This window comes from Aethalodelphis obliquidens, unplaced genomic scaffold (genome assembly GCF_003676395.1).
Source record: "Aethalodelphis obliquidens isolate GAN/ISIS:26980383/991018 unplaced genomic scaffold, ASM367639v1 scaffold6, whole genome shotgun sequence".
Lineage (NCBI taxonomy): Eukaryota > Metazoa > Chordata > Mammalia > Artiodactyla > Delphinidae > Aethalodelphis > Aethalodelphis obliquidens.
Genome location: NW_020837950.1, coordinates 62039954 through 62060588, shown reverse-complemented (window position 1 = coordinate 62060588; position 20635 = coordinate 62039954). Strand labels below are relative to the sequence as shown.

Below are 20635 nucleotides of genomic sequence, written 5' to 3'. Positions count from 1 at the left end.
TTTTGACCTTTATGGTCGGCCTTGGAACTGTCATGGCACCTGTGGTTGTGTCATTTACCTTGCTGATGTGTTACAAAGAGTGTATACTGAGGCTCAAGGTCTAGTGGAAGTCGACTCATCCTCCATCTTGGACCTAGTTGGTGCTAATCAGTTTATGTCGTATCCTTAGGCTATGTCATTCTTTTAAAGGTTGTGCCCTGCCCCCTTCCTGTCTCAGAATGGCCAGATTGTATGGTAATTCTGTGTTTACTTTTTGAGGAACTACCATACTGCTTTTCACAGTGGCTGCACTATTTTACATCTATACCATCGATGCACAAATGTTCCAATTTCTCAATGTCCTTGCCAACAGTTGTTACTTTCCATTTTTGGTTAATAGCCATCCTAAGGGCTGTAAAGTAGAATCTCACTGTAGTTTTGATTTGCATTTCCCTACTGATCTTTTCATGTACTTTTTTTTTTTTTTTTTTTTTTTTGCGGTACGCGGGCGTCTCACTGTTGTGGCCTCTCCCGTTGCGGAGCACAGGCTCTGGACGCGCAGGCTCAGCGCCCATGACTCACGGGCCCAGCCGCTCTGTGGCATGTGGGATCCTCCCAGGCTGGGGCACGAACCCATGTCCCCTGCATCGGCAGGCGGACTCCCAACCACTGTGCCACCAGGGAAGCCCACATTATGTCTTTTAAAAGAGTACATAAAGTAAAAAATATTTTATTGCTAAAAAATGCTAACCATCATCTGAGCCTTCAGTGAGTCATAATCTTTCTGCTGTTGGAAGTCTTGCCTTAATATTGATGGTTGTTGACTGATCAGGGTGGTGGATGCTAAAGGCTGGGGTGGGCGTGGCCATTTCTTAAAATAAGACAACCATGAAGTTGCCGCATTAACTGACTGCTTCCTTTCACAAACAATTTCTCTATAGCATGCAATGCTGTTTGATAGCATTTTACCCCAGTAGAACTTTTTTGAAAATTGGAATCAATCCTCTTGTTAAACCCTACCGCTGCTTTACCAACTAAGTTTGTGTAATATTCTAAATCCTTTATTGTTATTTCAACAATCTTCATGGCGTCTTCACTAGGAGTAGATTCCATCTCATGAAACCACTTTCTTTGCTTATCCATAAGAAGCAATTCCTGGACTTCCCTGGTGGTCCAGTGGTTATGACTCTGCACTCCCAATGCAGGGGGCACGGGTTCAATCCCATGTCGGTGAAGATCCCTGCATGCCTCGTGGTGCGGCTGGAAAAAAAAAAAAAGTAACTCCGCATCCATTCAGGTTTTATCATGAGATTGAAGCAATTCAGTCACATCTTCAGGCTCCACTTCTAATTCCAGTTCTCTTGCTATTCTACCATATCTGCAGTTCCTTCCTCCACTGAAGTCTTGAACACTTAAAAGACATCCATGAGGGTTGGAATCAACTTCTTCCAAATTCCTGTTAATGTTGATATTTTGACCTCTTTCCATCAATCACAAATTATCTTAATGGCATGTAGAATGGCGAATCCTTTCCAGAAGGTTTTCAATTGACTTCGCCTAGATCCATCAGATAAATCACTATCTATGGCAGCTATAGCCTTACAAAAGCTATTTCTTAAATAATAAGACTGAAAGTTGAAATGACTCCTTGATTCTCAGACTTCAGAATGGATGTTGTATTAGCAGGCATGAAAACAACAATCTCATTGTACATCCTCATCAGATCTCTTGGGTGACCAGGTGCATTGTTGGTGAGAATAATATTTTGAAGAGAATCTTTTTTTCTGAGCAGTAGGTCTCAACAGTGGGTTTAAAATATTCAGTAAACCATGTTATAAAGAGATGTGCTGTCACCCAGGCTTTGTTTTTCCATTTATAACACACAGGCAGAGTAGATTTAGCATTATTCTTAAGGGCCCTAGGACTTTTTTGGAATGGTAAATGAGCATTGGCTTCAACTTAAAGTCACCAGCTGCGTTAGCCCCTAACAAGAGAGCCAGCCTGTCCTTTGAAGCTTTGCAGGCAGGCATTGACTTCTTCTCTCTAGCTATAAAAGTCCTAGATGGCATCTTATTCCAATGGAAGAATGTTTCATTTACATTGAAAATCTGCTGTTTAATGAAGCCACCTGCATTAATTATCTTAGCTAGGTCATCTGGATAAATTGCTGCAGTTTCTGCATGAGCACTCACTGCTTCCCCTTGCACTTTTATGTTTTGAAGATAGCTTCTTTCCTTAAATCTTATGAACCAATTTCTGCTAGTTTCAACCTTTTCTTTTGCAGCTTCCTCACCTCTCTCAGTCTCATAGAATTGAAGAGTCAGGGGCTTGCTCTGAATTAGGCTTTGGCTTAAGGGAATATTGTAGTTGGTTTGGTCTTCTATCCAGACCACCAAGACTTTCTCCATATCAGCAATAAGACTGTTTCAATTTCTCATCACTTGTGTGTTCACTGGAGTTGCACTTTTAGTTTCTTTCAAGAACTTTTCCTTTGAATTCACAAGTTGGCTAACTGCTGCAAGAGGCTTAGCTCTATTCTCTGGAGGAATTTGTTCCCAGAAGTGTCATGATTACTTTCTGATATAAAAAAACCCTGAAGACCTGGCAGGTATCAGGACACAGAGCACATTACCAGACCAGCTGCATAGAATCTTCATCCATTTTGGAGATACCAAAGAGTGAATTAAAGATATGACCCTAAAGTAGAAATAAGAGCAAACCCCAGATAGTCCTGTCGGTACAGTTCTGCAAGTGACAGCAAACCTATCTCCTCTCAAGTAGATTTTATTACTCAAAAGGTCTTCCCAATGCATCTCTCAGATTACCAATTTATTTTCTCCCACTTTACAGCCTAAGACATATAAAATGACATCTAGAAGGAAGACTATGAAATAATAAATGTACAAACATATTTATATTTCCAAGTAGAAAATATATTCAGTTCCATGTTATCGTTGTGTATCAACTAGCCAATCGGTGTTTTGTAGAGGAGTTGCAGGTTGGGGAATTAGTTCAGGACTGAATGCTTAGCAGGTGACGCTGTTGGTATAGGATTACAGTTGAGCTTGAGTAAAAACGCAGACCAGGATCAGTGATTGCCTTTTGCCTGAGTGTAAGGACTTAAAGTCAGTTGTTATCTACAGGGCAAGGGAAGTGGATCAAAGGTCTATGAGTTCGTGACAAGTGTCTCTAAAACATACAATAGCAAAGGCATCTATTTTGGTGACTGATATGGATGGAAAAATCTTGAGGAGTAACTGCTCTGGAAGTGAAAGCAAAAATTTTCTAAAGAAATGCTTTAACTTTTCAAAGAGCCAATATATCTACTTTTTTTTTTTTTTTTTTTTTTGGTGGTACGCGGGCATCCGCCGCGGCCTCTCCCGCCGCGGAGCACAGGCTCCGGACGCGCAGGCCCAGCGGCCACGGCCCACGGGCCCAGCCGCTCCGCGGCACGTGGGACCCTCCCGGGCCAGGCACGAACCCGCACCCGCTGCATCGGCAGACGGACTCTCAACCACTGCGCCACCAGGATAACCCATATTTGCATTTTAAAAAGCAATTTCATGTGGTTAAAAAGGGAACATGTGGAACTTCCCTGGTGGTCCAGTGGTAAAGAATCCGCCTTCCAATGCAGGAGACGTGGGTTCGATCCCTGGTCAGGGAACTAGGATTCCACATGCTTCAGGGCAGCTAAGCCCACGCGCCTCAACTAGAGAGTCCGCGTGCAGCAACGAAGACCCGACGCAGTCAAAAATAAATTAAATGAATAAATAATAATTTTTTTTTAAAAAGAAGGGAAGATGTAATCTTTATGGTTGAAGAAAATAAAGCAAAAGGGGTAGCATTTCTTCCTTGCTCATACTTGTCTCTGCTTTATGTTTAAGGTTTACAGAAGCTTTGCTGCACGTAAGTGCATAAATGCACCCTCAGCTCATTCTGTTCTAATACACATCTACCCTTAACAATATAGAAGCAAAAGGGACACAGGCCCTCTTGGCTACTTTAATATCTCTTGGGTGCTGATAACACCCAGAAATTGGGAATTCTTTTCCAAAATCTATGTTGATTTAATGACTTTATATCCTTTCCTTCAGCAGCTATTCCTCTTCCCTTGAGTCCTTGAAAGCACATGGTTCTTTTTTTAACATCTTTATTGGAGTATAATTGCTTTACAATGGTGTGTTAGTTTCTGCTTTATAACAAAGTGCATCAGCCATACATAAACATATATCCCCATATCTCCTCCCTCTTGTGTCTCCCTCCCATCCTCCCTATCCCACCCCTCTAGGTGGTCACAAAGCACCGAGCTGATCTCCCTGTGTTATGCGGCTGCTTCCCACTAGCTATCTATTTTACATTTGGTAGTGTATATCTGTCCATGCCACTCTCTCACTTCGTCCCAGCTTACCCTTCCCCCTCCCCTCAAGTCCATTCTCTACATCTGCATCTTTATTCCTGTCCTGCTGCTAGGTTCTTCAGAACCTTTTTTTTTTTTTTTTTTTTTTAAGATTCCATATATATGTGTTAGCATACAGTATTTGTTTTTCTCTTTCTGACATACTTCATTCTGTATGACAGACTCCAAGTCCATCCACCTCACTACAAATAGCTCAATTTCATTTCCTTTTATGGCTGAGTAATATTCCATTGTATATATGTGCCACATCTTCTTTATCCATTCATCTGTCAATGGACACTTAGGTTGCTTCCATGTCCTGGCTATTGTAAATAGAGCTGCAATGAACATTGTGGTACATGACTCTTTTTGAATTATGGTTTTCTCAGGGTATATGCCCAGTAGTGGAGTTGCTGGGTCGTATGGTAGTTCTATTTTTAGATTTTTAAGGAACATCCCTACTGTTCTCCATAGTGGCTGTATCAATTTTAACAGTGCAAGAGGGTTCCCTTTTCTCCACACCCTCTCCAGCATTTATTGTTTGTAGATTTTTTGATGATGGCCATTCTGACTGGTGTGAGGTGATATCTAATTGTAGTTTTGATTTGCATTTCTCTAATGATTAGTGATGTTGAGCATCTTTTCATGTGTTTGTTGGCAATCTGTATATCTTCCTTGGAGAAATGTCTATTTAGGTCTTCTGTCCATTTTTGGATTGGGTTTTTTTATTTGTTTTTTTGTTTTTTTTGTGGTACACGGGCCTCTCACTGCTCTGGCCTCTCCCGTTGTGGAACAACAGGCTCCGGACGCGCAGGCTCAGCGGCCATGGCTCATGGGCCCAGCCGCTCCGTGGCATGTAGATCTTCCCAGACCGCGGCACGAACCCGTGTACCCTGCATCGGCAGGCGGACTCTCAACCACTGCGCCACCAGGGAAGCCTGGGTTGTTTGTTTTTTTTTGTATTGAGCTGCATGAACTGCTTGTATATTTTGGAGATTAACCCTTCGTCAGTTGCTTCGTTTGCAAATATTTTCTCCCATTCTGAGGGTTGACTTTCCGTCTTGTTTATGTTTTCCTTTGCTGAAGCACATGGTTCTTAAGCCTGGCTGCACATTAGAATTGCCCGGGGAGCTTGGGTACCTCAAGGCAACTAAATCTGAATCTTTGGGGTGAGGTCTGAGCATTCTTACCTATGTTTTTAAAACTCCCCCACGTGATTTATTTTTATTTATTTTTATTATTTTGGCTGTGCCAGGTCTTAGTCGCAGCATGTGATATCTTCGTTTGCGGCATGTTTTTAGTGGCAGCATGTGGACTTAGTTGTGGCATGCATGTGGGATCTAGTTGCCTGACCAGGGATCCAACCCGGGCCCTCTGCATTGGGAGCTCAGAGTCTTACCCACTGGACCACCAGGGAACTCCCCACCAGGTGATTCTAATGTGCAGCCAAGGCCTGAGATCCAATTAGAGCCATGGCTCTTAGGTTCTTCAAGTGTAACCCCTTAGATAACAGCATCAGTGTCCTAGGAAACTTGTTAGAATTACAAATTCCCCAGCCCTGCCCCAGGCTCACTGAATCAGAAACTCTGGGCACTGGGGCCCAGAAATCTTTTTAACAGGTCTCCAGGTGATTCTCGTATGCAGGCAAAAATTTGAGAACCACTGACCTTAGAAGGGTGTTTTTCAAAACGTAATGTGCATTTGAACCATCTGGAGATCTTATTCAAATGCAGATTCTGACTCAGGAAGTTTGGGATGGCACCTGAGATTCTAAGTTTCTAACAGACTCCCAGAGGATGCTGCAAATCTACTGACCACACTTAGAGCAGTAAAGTGGTACGTACTTTAGGTAGGTACTTTATCCAGGTACTGTATATAGGAAAACTTTTATCCCAGCTAGTTTATACACAGATTAAACTTTTTACAGTTGTTTATACAGTTTTTCTTAATTAACACAATCTGGTGAATCTGCCTATTAGCTCTTTTAGTCCTGAGGAAAATCCTTGGATTTTTGGTCCAACATTTTCTGTCCTTCACACAGTCATTGGTTTCTTAGGATTCTGCCTATAACAGTATTCCTAGAATTAGGTTACTCTGCTCCTGCAAAATGGTCAAAATGTACCTCTTTTCCCTTTGTCTAATCTGCCATAACCTTTCTTTTATTTCCAAACCGAGTTTCTACAGCAGCCTCTGCTCAGGACCCCTATTCCCAGTCCTATAGTTCTTATCTCTAGATTTTAATTGTTTGCAGTACATTTACTAGTGTAAATGTAATAATATCTAATAGTGAGTTACACAACATTTAGATTGGTCTGTCAGAATGCTGGTTTCCCTGACATCACACATTTTGGGGGGAAATTTGGCTCTTGTTGTAGATACTGAATACTGTTTTGCTAAAGACTCCTTTGCTTATATTTGCCTTACGTTGTTTGGGTCATAATATTACTAAGAAGGAACATACACTTAGTTCAAGTTTGGCTATATTAATCAAATGTGACATGGGTTTTCTGCGTTTAGAATAATACGTCTTGAACATAACAAGTAATTAATTTTTAAGACTTTTATTGTGAAGTAAAAAATATTTGGAAATTATTTTTAAAATTTCAGTTACAGAGTCAATAATTCAATAATCTTTATAAAAGAAAGCACCACCTTAAAATTTACATTCATAAGAAACAATCTAAAATGCATATGCTAAAATGATTTAATAGTACTTACAACATTATCAAATCATGAAATTCAGAAATGTTTTTTAACCACAGATCTAAGTCGGGGTGTCAGGCTCAGATGTCTTCAGGGCTAAGTGGGAAACACAAAGTAGTGAAGTAGTCTAATACAAGAGCTTGGAGTCTGGTGGATTATGGCAAACTGGGGAATGCATACATAGTCTAAAGACTTCTCGAATTCAAAAATTTTGCTGGAGGTATTATGCACACTGAATAAAACAACTGTGGGACAAGCTGTCCTGTACTGATTGCCAGTTTGCAACTCTGGGCTAAATGAATTTCTAGCAATTTATGTACCCAATCTTCAAAATGGCAGACAGCACTTCTTTAGGTAGTTGTGTGCATATATTCTTAGAACATCTGGATAAGAGAAGAAATTTTAAAAACACCTCTTTCACATTTATTTGGGAGAAATTAGTTATGCCTAAGAATTAATTAAACTGAAATGAAATTTCATTCTTTTACCAATAGAAAGTTACATACCATGGTACATTATTGCTTAGTAGGAAATATTTATGTGAAAAATAAAGTACTGGTTTCACTAAAGCCATTGCTCAGAAAGCAATCACCTCACTATATACATAAGAAAATACTTGTAATTCAGTTAACAACAAGGTTTACTTTATCTTTAAAGGGTATTTTGTTGGAGAACTTTAGTAGATTTCATACTTTTAGTGAAAAGTAAAGGTTCTAATCTGAACATGTAAAATTGCTATAGCTCAAATGGCTGTAACTATGTTTGTTTGTTATGTCAAAGTAGTTTTACAGAATTTACAACACTGTATGCCATCAGTGACTTCACATTAATCATTTAAAAATAGTTTTTAAAAATTAAGGTGATGGAGGCATTAGAGGGCCAAATAAAATCTCCTTTAAAAAGCTACAAAGGCATCTTATAATTCAAATATCCTTACTAGACTAGGAATACATATTTTAAAATAACCCACAGACAACACATATTTCAAAAAAATAAAACTCAAATATATTTTTTCTAAACCCCAAATATTTTCTACTTTTAAAAACATTTTAGTTCTTGGCTTGAGAAGTTTAACATAAAAAGAAAGCACCAGGAATTCCCTGGCGGTCCAGTGGTTAGGACTCTGCACTCTCGCTGAGGGCCCGGGTTCAATCCCTGGTTGGGGAACTAAGATCCCACAGGCCGTGCGGTGCAGCCAAAAAAGTTTAAAAGTAAAATAAAATAAAAAGAAAGCACCAAGTGTAGCCATATAATATTTTTAAAAAGTACTAGTTATTATATCTTTTCCGTAAAATAAAGTTTATACGGACAGATCAATTTCATATGTGGCCATTAATTTCTGAAATTAAAAAACCAAAGCTGTTAAGTACTTGGCCTAAAGTTAGATGTTTAGCAAATTCAGAGTATGTATACAAGAAAATGTTAAGAAACAGTTATTAATTAATGCAATAGGTCTTTCATTATTTCAGTGTTCATGAATTGAATCTTTTCAAGTAGGGGAAAAATGTTTGGCATTTTTTTCTAACCTAATATTTGGCAAAGTTTTAAAGTTTAGCCAAGTCTTATGCATCTTATCTGCATTCTCACATTCAATTTAATTATTAAAAGTACTTAAGTAGAAAGCAAAAAGGATTTTTTAGTATTCAAAGTTAAAACTGATTTTACACATGGTAAGTATCCATGGCAGAAAATTAAAGTTGAAAATAAGATTATAAATTCACTGTAGATCCGTAAAAGAAATAAACATGCTTCTCGAATCAAATCAATAATAGAAATGTCATGTAAGGTCATATATACAATATAGGGTGACATATTACAAACTAAGTTTGACTTAGCAGTTCTTTAAAAACCAATAGGGTTTCTATGAATAAATTTGTTTTAAATTAATAAATTATTCATAATTTAAAATGTAAAGTTTACATAAATAGTAACAACAGACTAGATATTGATTTTATGGGATTCCCACAAATAGTACAAAATAGTTCAGCATTATTTCATCCAAATATTGGTTTACAATTATTCAGATGTATTTAAAGATTATAGTTGACTGATCTGTAACACTGAATTCCAGACTAAACTGACAGCAATTAGTTATATAGTGCTGTCTGCTTGTTCTTCACATCATCAAAGGATCAAACTCCTTCCATAAGAAACATGATGGCTGCACTGGTTACATACGTGATCCCATTAGTTAGCGTATTTACGGAGGAAGCGTTCAAATGCATCATAGATGGCGCGCCTAAAATTAAATATGAAAGAAAAACTACAAGTAATTCGCAAAAAAAGGGGCACAGACAGTGTTTTTACTATAAGTTATTTGCAAATAACCGGTGTCTTGCAAGCTGACCTCCTCTCCAAATATCAATAGCTGTGGAAGAGGCAGGTACGTGAGGCTGAGTGTTTGGATCCATGTAACTTCACCAGCACTGGAAAACTTCAAATGTACTTCCAACCGATGGTTCATAAATGCCAACTTTTCCCATGAAGCACTTTTTTGTGCCTTTAAATTTATATATGTATACATTTATGTATAAAATATGAAATGATAAAATGAAAAGGAACTGGTTTCTTTTTATTCTGTTACTTGTTGAAAATTAACTGGCTATAGAACTTTTCAAATGCAATATTCAATCTACTGCATAGATTATGATATAGCAACTGAACTTAAAAGCCTTAGTTTCCGGGGCTTCCCTGGTGACGCAATGGTTGAGAGTCCGCCTGCCGATGCAGGGAACACGGGGTCGTGCCCCGGTCCGGGAGGATCCCACATGCCGCGAAGCGGCTGGGCCCATGAGCTATGGCCGCTGAGCCTGCGCGTCCAGAGCCTGTGCTCCGCAACGGAAGAGGCCACAACAGTGAGAGGCCCGCGTACCGCAAAAAAAAAAAAAAAAAAAAAAGCCTTAGTTTCCTACATTAACTCCACTAGGCATTGTAGTATTTTAATTGGAAAGGAAGAGTCAAACTGATCTGGCCCAGGTTCATAAGATATTATTTTTAAGGCTTATTTTTTTTTCCTATTGTCAAATACATTTTCATTGTAGAAAATTCAGAAAAAGGGAAAAAAGTCATAATCCCATCACTCTAAGATATCTACATTTAATCTTCTCCTACAAGCTTTTTTTAAAAAATGCTTATGTCTGTATTTTCACCCAGTTTAAATGATAACTGAGATCATATTAATCCTGTGTTATACTTGTTTGACTAAGCATTTCCCCACATCCTTAAAAAGATATTAAGATTAACTTTAAAACTAGCACCTGCTACAGACTGTGATTTCCAATTTGTTGGAAAGACAAAGCTTTGTATAATGTTTGTGTGTATTTGGCTCAAAAATCTATAAAATGAGGTCTAAGGTTGCAATCTGGGCTTGTGTACATGGTATGAGGAGAGTTAGTAAAGATATACATATGCATTTTAAATCATTTGAATAGTCTCTTATTCATTTGTATTATCAATCAGTTCTAAATAACTTAACCCAAATTATTAGAGCACATAAAGGATTGGCTTGTTTTATTTTTAAATCTGGGGAATGAAAAGCCTGAATTTGTAAAATTCTACTACTCCAATGTCATTTTTTTTTTTTTTTGCGGTACGTGGACCTCTCACTGTTGTGGCCTCTCCCGTTGAGGAGCACAGGCTCCGGACACGCAGGCTCAGCGGCCATGTCACAGGCCCAGCCGCTCTGTAGCACGTGGGATCTTCCCGGACTGGGGCATGAACCCGTGTCCCCTGCATCGGCAGGCAGACTCTCAACCACTGCGCCACCAGGGAAGTCCTAAACTTTGTTAGGTTTTGAAGTGACTAGTGGGGAGTAGGAGAAGCCAAATGGCTTAGCAGTTACTCCACCAGAGCATGTTATTTAATCTTTTTTGTTTCCTGTGTTTCTGTGTAAAAGTGATATTAAAAATAACATATGAAGCAATTGCTCTAGTACCTAGCACATGTTGATAGCTAACATTTATCTCTTTCTCAAATGAAGCCTTCAGATTAGCACTTATGAGTTTTTACTGCTGACTTCTATTCTTCCTAATGCCTCTCAGCCACACTGCCACGTAGATACATAAAAGAGTAAAAGAAATTTGACAACGATTTACTAAAACAAGCATGTGCGTTCCCTGCATTCACATGTATAACAGAACTTTAGACTCTTGAGCAACCCTAGCAACACTAAGTACTCACAATTTTCGTTTGTTTTTGTCTTAGTTTTGCTGTGCCAGAGGGTCACTTGAGTACTGGATAAGTAGTCTGCTCACTCTCCAACTAACAGGGACTCAAATGCTTGATACATGAGTATTTTTTAAAAGATCATACTATAAAAAGAAAGGGTTACTATATTCTTGAGGACATTACAGACTTGGAGAATTAGACTGTACCTCAAAAAGGTGATATCTATAAACTGAACTACATAAGCAACAACATACAAAGAATTACTCCTTAGGTTAAAAAGAACTAAAACATGTCAAACATACAGCACACGCATTCTTCTATTATACCACTATCCAGCTGGCAGTTTTGGAACACTGCACAGGGCACTGGTCTAAGCACTTTATGTGAACTAATTTAACCATTAATAATAAATATTCCAATGATACCTGTTAACAATCAAATCTGAATAGAAGTAGAAATAAAACAGCATTATCAAAAAACTAGAATAATAGCAAAAAGTCTTTATAAATTTTATCAAATACCAGAGTCGTACAAGGTTATTAACAATAAAACCAGTATTTCACTTCTCTTTTAGGGTTCAATATTCACCTGCTACTGAAAAACATTGCTACATTATTCCACAGATACTCAGGTCATTCTGAGAGAAGAACATCAGAGTGGAGTGAAAAGTTCATGATGAGCTAAAGCGAGTTTTGCAAACGCTAATGTTCCTCCCTACACCCTAAAGCACCTGGCTAGTAATATTTGAAGAGGGTAAAACCACACAACAAAGCATGCCTCTCACATGCTATTTCCTAGTTCTCTAGAAGGAAAAGAAAATAAAAAGACAAGATAGGAAAGAGTATCACAGTGTGAGAATTGAGAGAGGCAGGAAGGAAATAAGAGGGCTAAAATATATAATAAAAATACCCAATCTTTATATTTGTTGAGCCAAAAAAGTCCCCAAAACAAACAACAAATAAATAGACACCTGTTAGACCAATCATCTTACCTGAAGAGTCCTTGTTTAAAAAGATAAGCACTAATATGACCCCCTTCTAGATATCGGATTTCACAACCAGGCCAAATTTCTTGTAGACTTCGAACTCCTGTTCGTGGAATATAGGCATCTTCTTTGGCTTGAACCACTATGATGAGGCTTGGGTCAACTGGAACTAGGTACAGGATTTTTTTAAGATGCAACGTATATACTTTTAAGAAGCTCTAAGAATTTTATATAAATACTAGTAATCATATTGGAAAATAAAATACACCATACAATGCAGTAAGTAAAACATTTGCCGAACAAAAACTTTTGATTATTAAACTTCTGATTATTATTCTCTAATACAAAATTGAGATGAATATTCTAAAGATACAAAACCCAATGTTTTTAAAGAACGAATAAAATGGTCTTAGATTTTCATGGATAAAATTTAAATAAGATACATTTACATAACCAACTTATCTTAGAAAAAACAATGTAGAGCCAACAATAAATATATTCTTGAAAATATGAAATTATCTTGTAAAGCATCCTTAAAAATATTTCACATATTTTACATATCATCAGCATGATTATCACATATCATCAGCAAATATTCTCAATTTCATATAAAAATTAATACCTGAGAAATTTGCTACATGAGTACATTCATCCATAACTCCTTTCATAAATATTAAAGGTTCTTTCTGAAGAGTGTTTCTTCTTTGTTCTTTACTGAGTAGGTGGTATGACTGAGGATTACAGCGCGTATAACTACTTTTGTTGGTTGAAAGTGTTTGATTGAAGCACCCCATCCTAGAGGTATCTTGCAACAAGAGTCCTTCTGATGTGGCACTGATAGATGTTTTACTAGATTTATGGCACTCAGCAGCTTTTTGGGACACAACTTGGTCCGCCATATCTAAATTTAAAGTTCTAGAAACCAGGTTAAGGTTAGTTAGCTTGTCTGCACTGCTAGGGAAGTGTTTCAGGAACTCTTGTCCCATTTTGAAAGAATCTGTCTGATTATATGAAAGAAAAGAAAATGTCATTTAATATAAAATAGGATTTTATTTAACAACCTTGTTAAAACAGAGAAAACACAAACGTCCATCAATGGATAAACAAACTGTAGTATATACATACAATAGATTATTATTCAGTCTTAAAAGGGAATGAAATTCTGACACATGCTACAACATGGATGAACTTTGAAGACATTATGCAAAATGAATAAGCCAGACACAAAAGGACAATATTGTATGATTCCATTTTTATGCGGTACCTAGAGTACTCAAATTCATACAGATAGAAAGTAGAATGGTAGTTGCCAGGGGATGGGAAGAGGGGTGAATAGAGTTTTGTTTAATGGGTACAGAGTTTCAGTTTAGGAAGATGAAAAAGTTCGGGAGATGGATGGTGGTGATGGTTGCACAACAATGTAAATGTACTTAATACTACTGAACTGTACACTTAAAAATGGTTAAAATGGTAAATTTTATATTGTGTATATTTTACCATAATAAAAACAAAAAGAGAAAAGAGATGTCAAAATTTAACTGAGAATGAAGATAAATGATACTTTATTGCTGAATGTTTCTTACTAAATAGTAAAGACTACCATTTAGCCTGTGACATGTGTTTTGTTTTGTTTTGGCTACACCTTGCGGTTTGCAGGATCTCAATTCCCTGACCAGGGATTGAACCTGGGTCCCCAGCAGTGGAAGCACGGAGTCCTAACCACTGGACCTCCAGGGAATTCCCGCCTGTGTCATGTTTTTTATTGCCAAAGTTTTGAAATCCATGATTTGCTTTAACCTTAGAACTTCTAAAATTCTTATGAGTGCATCCTGGCAGTAATACACCAGCCACCCCAAATCCCTTTCTCAGGCTGAACTAAGAAAAATTAAAAATTATCAAGGTTGGACATCCCTGGTGGTGCAGTAGTTAAGAATCCACCTGCCAATGCAGGGGATACGGGTTCGAGCCCTGGTCCGGGAGGACTCCACATGCCGCAGAGCAACTAAGCCCATGCGCCACCACAACTACTGAGCCTGCACTCTAGAGACCAAGAGCCACAACTACTGAGCCCGTGTGCTACAACTACTGAAGTCCGTGCGCCTAGAGCCCAAGCTCCCCAAAAGAGAAGCCACTGCAATGAGAAGCCCGTCCGTGCACCACAGCAAAGAGTAGCCCCCACTCGCCACAACTAGAGAAAGCCCGCGCACAGCAACGAAGACCCAATGCAGCCATAAATAAATAAATTAATTAATTAAAACAAAAAACTTATAAACATGTTCAATTTCACTTATCCTTAAGTAAATTTTTTTTTGCTGAGGGATGCAGGATCTTAGTTCCATGACCAGGGATTGAACCCATGCCCCTTGCAGTAGAAGCGTGGAGTCCTAACTACTGGACGGCACCGCCAGGGAAGTCCCTACTTAAGTAAATGAAATAAAAACTATACCAAATTTCCCTGTCTGGTTGACCAAAAAACCATGTAAGTCTGATAACACACTGAATTTGTGAACTTATGGGGAAACAGACACACATGTTCCTGCTGGTAGTGTAAATTCACACAACTAGAATTAGACAAAATCTAAGATTACAACTGCTTATACCCATCTACTCAGCAACAACATTTCTAGGAATTTGCACTTGTGAACTGATGTATGTACAATGTTACTTATTGCAGAACTGTTTGTTAATAGTGAAGGATGAGAAGCAACATAAATGCCCATCAACAGGATACTGGTTAATAAATCATGGTACATCCCTCCATATAATAGGTTGTTATGCAGCAGTGAAAAAGAAAAAGGAAACATTTGTGTATTGTCCATAAGAAAAGGGAAGAGAGAAAAGTTGAGATTTCTTTCAGTTTGAAAAATTCCTTGAAATACTAAATAATATAGTGGGTTATTTGTTGATAGAGATAGGATCTAGGCAAACTGGGAACAAGGGCAGGAATCGTTTTACTATATTTCTTTTTATGCTTTTTTGATACTTGAACTATATGACCATACAACCTATTTAAAAAATAAAAGAACGAAAAATGGGTTGAAGGCAAGGGAAAACAAACAAACCACAACAACCTGGTTAGCAGAACAAATCACTAAAGCTATCCAGATCACAGAAATATAAAAAGGAAGGAAAGGAGGTTTAGTAACATCAGGAAATGGAAGATCAAAGCATCCTAGAATTATTCAGAGCAGTACATCAACAAATTTAATTTCTTTTGATTGGGAAAACACAGTTTTTAAAATTAAAAAAAGGAAGCTGGCTTGATATTTCTTGAATATTCATAACTGTGAACTAGTTCTAACTAAGACAAAAGGACTCTTGTATACAATCACCAGGAGTCACAGAGAGAAAGGGCTGGAGAAGAATACACTGTCATTTCAGACAGCCAAAATTTATGAACCTCCCTTAAAAAAATGCATGTTAGGTTTTCTCATAAGCTCTCAAATATAAGTATCTTTCTGATTATATGTATAGTGGGACACAGGAACTAGCTAACAGGGAGAGCTATTTTGTAATAAAGTTCTTAGGCAAGTAATTAACTGCCCTTTGAGGCTCCGCAAAATAGACCTATTTTACAAGAGTGAGCCCCCCCCCCCCCCCCCCCCCCCCCCCCCCCCCCCCCCCCCCTTCCCCCCCCCCCCCCCCCCCCCACCGCCGCCTCCCTCTCCCCCTTCCCCGACCAAGCTGCACTGCAGGCTGGATCTTCTTCCAGACCAGGGGTCAAACCCGTGCGCCTGCAGTGGGCGTGCAGGGTCCTAACCGCTGGACTGCCAGAGAAGTCCCCTACAAAAGTGAGTTTTATTTTGATGGAATTACAAATAAAAAGTCCTCGTTGATAGTAGAAAGAGTCTTTTTCCCTGAGGTTTCTTGAGGTTCTCTGTAACTTTTAAACTGAATGTGCAAAATTTTAAAATTCATGAAAAGAAAAAAACATTTCTGAAAAGAATTGGTCACCTTAGGAGAATAATAGAGAACCAACTCATTTCCCTGATAATTGGTAAATTAAGGTATATGTAATGAACTATGAGGTAACCAAATAATTGATAAGGGAAGTGGCTTTTTTTAAAATCAAAGTATTCCAATTAATAAATGAAAAAAGAGGATAGAATTAGAGTATCAGCATTTTGCAACACTCAATATAATAGACACAGACATTAAGCATCAACGGCTGCTTACACCACAAAATGAGCAGCCAGACATTATCTGCTTCCTATACTCTTACTAAAGAATGATAAACTGAGTTTAATCAAGCCTCTAGACCTAGTTGCCAATTTGCAGGCAACAGAGAGCATGGAGGAATATGCTAACGTGTACCATGAGAATGCAAACAAAAATCTAGACTGTGAGAAACTCTACAGGTAAATAGCCCAAGTTCTTCAATAGATAAATTATAAGGAAAAGAAAAGGATGAAAGGGAACTTATAGATTAAAAGACACTTAAAAGACCCATAAAATAAAAGAACTGAAGTGTCCAGGGATGCATATTTGACAGAAGGAAGTAATCACTATAAAAATCAGGATAATGATAACTAAATAGTAGGAGGAGAAAGGTCTTCTGATTAGGACACATGAAAGTGGTTTGTGGGTTGGGTGCTAAGTTCTGAGCTGGGTGGTCAAGTTCTATTCAAATGTGTTAGCCATTTAATAAATGTAGTAAGCTATGCACTTGCTTTGCATGATTTTCTATATTTTATTTTTAAATGAAGAATTTTATTAAGTAAAAAATATTACTGCTTTTTAAAAATCTGCAATTCAGGGAATTCCCTGGCAGTCCAGTGGTTAGGACTCCGTGCTCTCATTGCGGAGGGCTGGGTTCAATCCCTGGCTGGGGAACTAAAATCTCACAAGTCACGTGGAGCGGTCACACACAAAAAAGTTATATATGTTAAAAAAACAAAACAAAACTGCAATTCTTTTAAAAAATCTGAATCATTAAACATGATCAACATTTCCCCCACAATGTTCTGCAGAAGTTAAAAATACTTACTCCACAATATTCAAGCATGTGAATAATTTCTTCTTCATAAACTGTCTGTGTATAATACTGCTTTTCTAGCTCCCTCCAATTAATCGATTTACTTAGCACGCCCTGAAATAACAAACTAAATTAAGATCAAATCACACGTATAAAGCACGTTGTCCAATAGTTTTTATTATTATTACTGTGCAGAAAAAAATTAACAAAGCAGACTTGAGATTTCCTATCTTTAAACAAGCCTGCTTGTGAGGTTGGCCCTTGCCTAGAGTCTGGTAACTTGACAGTAAACAGTTCTTTACCCTGATATAAAACTTCCAACATGATAAAGTGGGTCACTGTGCCTAAACTGCTTATACAAACAATGTAGTTTCTACTGAACACCTGATTTCCTTCTGGAATTTAGTACATGCTAGGCAGAGGGTGCCTAAGCGACTGACCCCTGATATAAACCCTGGACTCCTAGGTTCAAATGAGCTTCACTGATGGACAACACTTTGCACATATTGTCATAACTCATTGCTGAGGGAATTAAACACAACATGAGAGACTCCACTGGAAGGTTATGCCTGGTTTCTCTGGACTTTGCCTTGTGTGCCTTTTCCCTTGATTGATTTTGTAGTGTATCATTTTGCTGCAATAAGTTTTAGTTGTGAGTATGGCTATATACTGAGTCCTGCGATTCCTTCCAGTGAATCACCAAGCCTGGGGGTGATTTTGGAACCCTGCAAACAATTACCGTTAATTATATATAATTATCTAAACATTAATTGCAATTAAATTACCGTAGTGAAGACCCCAGATGCTGTGGACCAAGACAGACATGGAATCAGTGGCATGGGCTTAGGCCAGCTGGATACTGCTAAGGAAGCCATCTGTAACATGATAACAGAGAGATTCAGTTTAAAGTTTACATTCACCAAAATGAAAAATATTTAATATTAAGAAGTACTTTGTATAGTAGCTGATGAGATAAGACATGAACACAAAGTCTCTTAAACACTCATTAGAATGTCTAGCAAACTCTCCAAGTTCCCCAAACCATAAAACTCAACAATGATATATAACTGCCCTCTAAAAAAGCAATAAAATGTATTAGGAAATTTTAAGTACCTTAAGACCCATCACAGAAAGCTACTTTCTACTGATAAATATAGAGCAAACATGCTAGGATGTAGATGCTGGGCAGTAGGCTAAGCACACTCATTACGTAAGTGACCTGCTCAGAAAGAGCAAAATCTCAACCATAAAATCTCAGGCTTTCGAGGCTGACTGAAAGATGTCAAGAATTTGGTGAACTACAAAGCAGATTATAACTGATATAACCTGATATAAAATGATGTAATATGTTTAGAGAAGGGAAATGTTATTTTTGGCTAGAGGAATCAGAGAAGGCTTCATGAAATGGTTGAGTCTTTTAGGTGAAATGAAAGATGGGGTGTGGTCTTCCATATAAAGGAGACAGCATAATCAAAGGCAAGATGGTGAGAAACACAGGGTCTGGTAGGGAAACAGCCAATATATTTCAGTTACGCTGGTCAGTAGGGCACATGTGACCAATGGGGTAGGGGAGATAGGTAGGGCTAGAAAGATCGATCAGGATCAGATTAGAGGTCTCTTTGTTCTGTAGATAATGGGGAATTAATAAAGAGACCTGAGCAAAGGAGTGTTATTGTCAAGTGATTCAATGAAGCTAAATAGTATTTTATAACATTGATTAGAGAGGGTGAGATTTGAGGTAGGGAAACCAGTTTATAGGTAGTAGTCCAGCTGACCGTTATAACACCCCGACCTGGGTCATAACAATGGAAACACTACTAGTTAGGAAAAGAAATCCTTTCCCACTCTTCAGTTTCACTGTCTTTAGTTGTTTTGAATTTGAGTTTTTGAAGCTAATTTTATCAGTTTCACTCTTTGGTAGTTGTTTTGAATTTGAGTAAGGTCTTACACTTAATTTCATAATTCAAATGACTTACACTATATATATATATATATTTTTAGTGTACTGTATGACTCATATGTCCAGAAAATGAACCAGAGCATGTTCCTGGCCCTCACTGAATCAATTGCTTTATAGAGAAAACAGACTGCTAGACAAGTAATCACAGTAAAATGAAATAAGTACGTGTTATTGAGAAACGAAGTATAGTCTAGGATAAGGCTGGGAATCCGGAAGAGTTTCTCACAGGAAGTAAGCTCTACTCTGGAAGCGAAAGGACAAGCTCTTATTCGGCCAGGTGAAAGGGAATGAGGGGGCACTAGATGGGTGCCAGCACCTGGCATTGCTAGTGCCCAGTTCAATAGCAAAACCTGTGGAAGGTTTTAAGCAGGAGAGAGCAGAGATCAGATTTAGGAAGACCACTCTAGTTAACAGTGTGGAGAAAAAGCCTTAAGAATAAGGTTAAGGAGTGAAAAGACTAGACAGAGAAACCAATTAGGAGGCCATTTTAGTACACTCTAGAAAGCAAAGGTAAAACAGGTTGATGGAGAGAAGAGATAAAGGAAAAGTGTTTTCCAAATTAGCTATCTTCACCAATTTAACAGCAAAATAAGGCATTTATAGTTGACACTTGAAGTTAAGTTTATAATCAATTTTTAATAAAATATTAAATCTAACACCTGAGATATAGCTGTGGAGTAAGTAGTATAATCAGTGTCTACATGAATCATACAAAAAATATCGTTACTTCATAATTGGAATGAAAATTTAGAATCTGTTTCTGCTTTCACCAAAACTAAAATTAATTCTATACCTAAAGTGAATTTTTAAATAAATAGATTCCCTAGATCTTCCCCCCACCTCCCACACTGTACAACCCCTTTCAGTGCTCACAGCCCACAGGCAAGGAGACTGGGCAATCGTTCAAGGCTGCAATTTTCTCCGGCATGTGTACACTATGAGACTCCCACAGAGGAGGATGTGTCATAAATCCATTACCTTGCTTGATTCCCTAGATTTTATAAACATAACCACAATTAAATATCAGTTAAAATGAAAATGCTTACGTGTCCTCCCATGGATATTCCGGTCATTCCTAGAGGTCCATAACCCTCCCTCTCTAGCCAGTGCAAGAGAGCTGCAGATTCTAAAACAAGAGCTCCTCCCATCACAAAAAGATCAGACACGTTTTTTAAGCTGGACCTTCTAGCCTCACAAAACAAAAGAGAAAATTATTTATTTTATATATTTACATGATAATATATGCAAATTTAAAACAGGCAGCCAGAATACATGTTTTTCCTTTAAAGGACCAGACAGCTAAGTAAAACAATGGAATAAATGGATGGAATTGGAATGCTGCTAACATTGTTCTGCATATTAATCACCTAAAACTTATTTTTTAAAAAAGCTGTATCTAGGGACTTCTCTGGTGGTACAGTGGTTAAGAATCTGCCTGCCAATGCAGGGGACATGGGTTCGAGCCCTGGT

The 20635-nt window shown here is 38.1% G+C and overlaps 1 protein-coding gene and 1 non-coding gene across 4 annotated transcripts in view; both read right to left on the bottom strand.

The window, feature by feature from the left end:
• Positions 1 to 7007: 7007 nt before the first annotated feature.
• The window catches only part of ABHD18 (abhydrolase domain containing 18), a 34780-nt gene continuing 21152 nt past the window's right edge, over positions 7008 to 20635 (bottom strand). For 2 of the 3 annotated variants that reach the window (XM_027103687.1, XM_027103689.1), the window contains 6 exons: positions 20212 to 20350; positions 17991 to 18080; positions 17218 to 17319; positions 12853 to 13231; positions 12237 to 12399; positions 7008 to 9317 (listed from right to left, as the gene is read on the bottom strand). In XM_027103687.1, coding sequence (XP_026959488.1) covers positions 9266 to 9317; positions 12237 to 12399; positions 12853 to 13231; positions 17218 to 17319; positions 17991 to 18080; positions 20212 to 20350 — 925 coding nt within the window. In that variant the 3' untranslated portion in view covers positions 7008 to 9265. The remainder of the gene's footprint in view (positions 9318 to 12236; positions 12400 to 12852; positions 13232 to 17217; positions 17320 to 17990; positions 18081 to 20211; positions 20351 to 20635) is intronic. The other variant, XM_027103688.1, reaches the window with a different exon arrangement.
• Positions 20012 to 20148, bottom strand: LOC113619334 (small nucleolar RNA SNORA42/SNORA80 family). The gene has a single exon (XR_003432362.1). It is a non-coding gene; the product is annotated as a small nucleolar RNA SNORA42/SNORA80 family (small nucleolar RNA).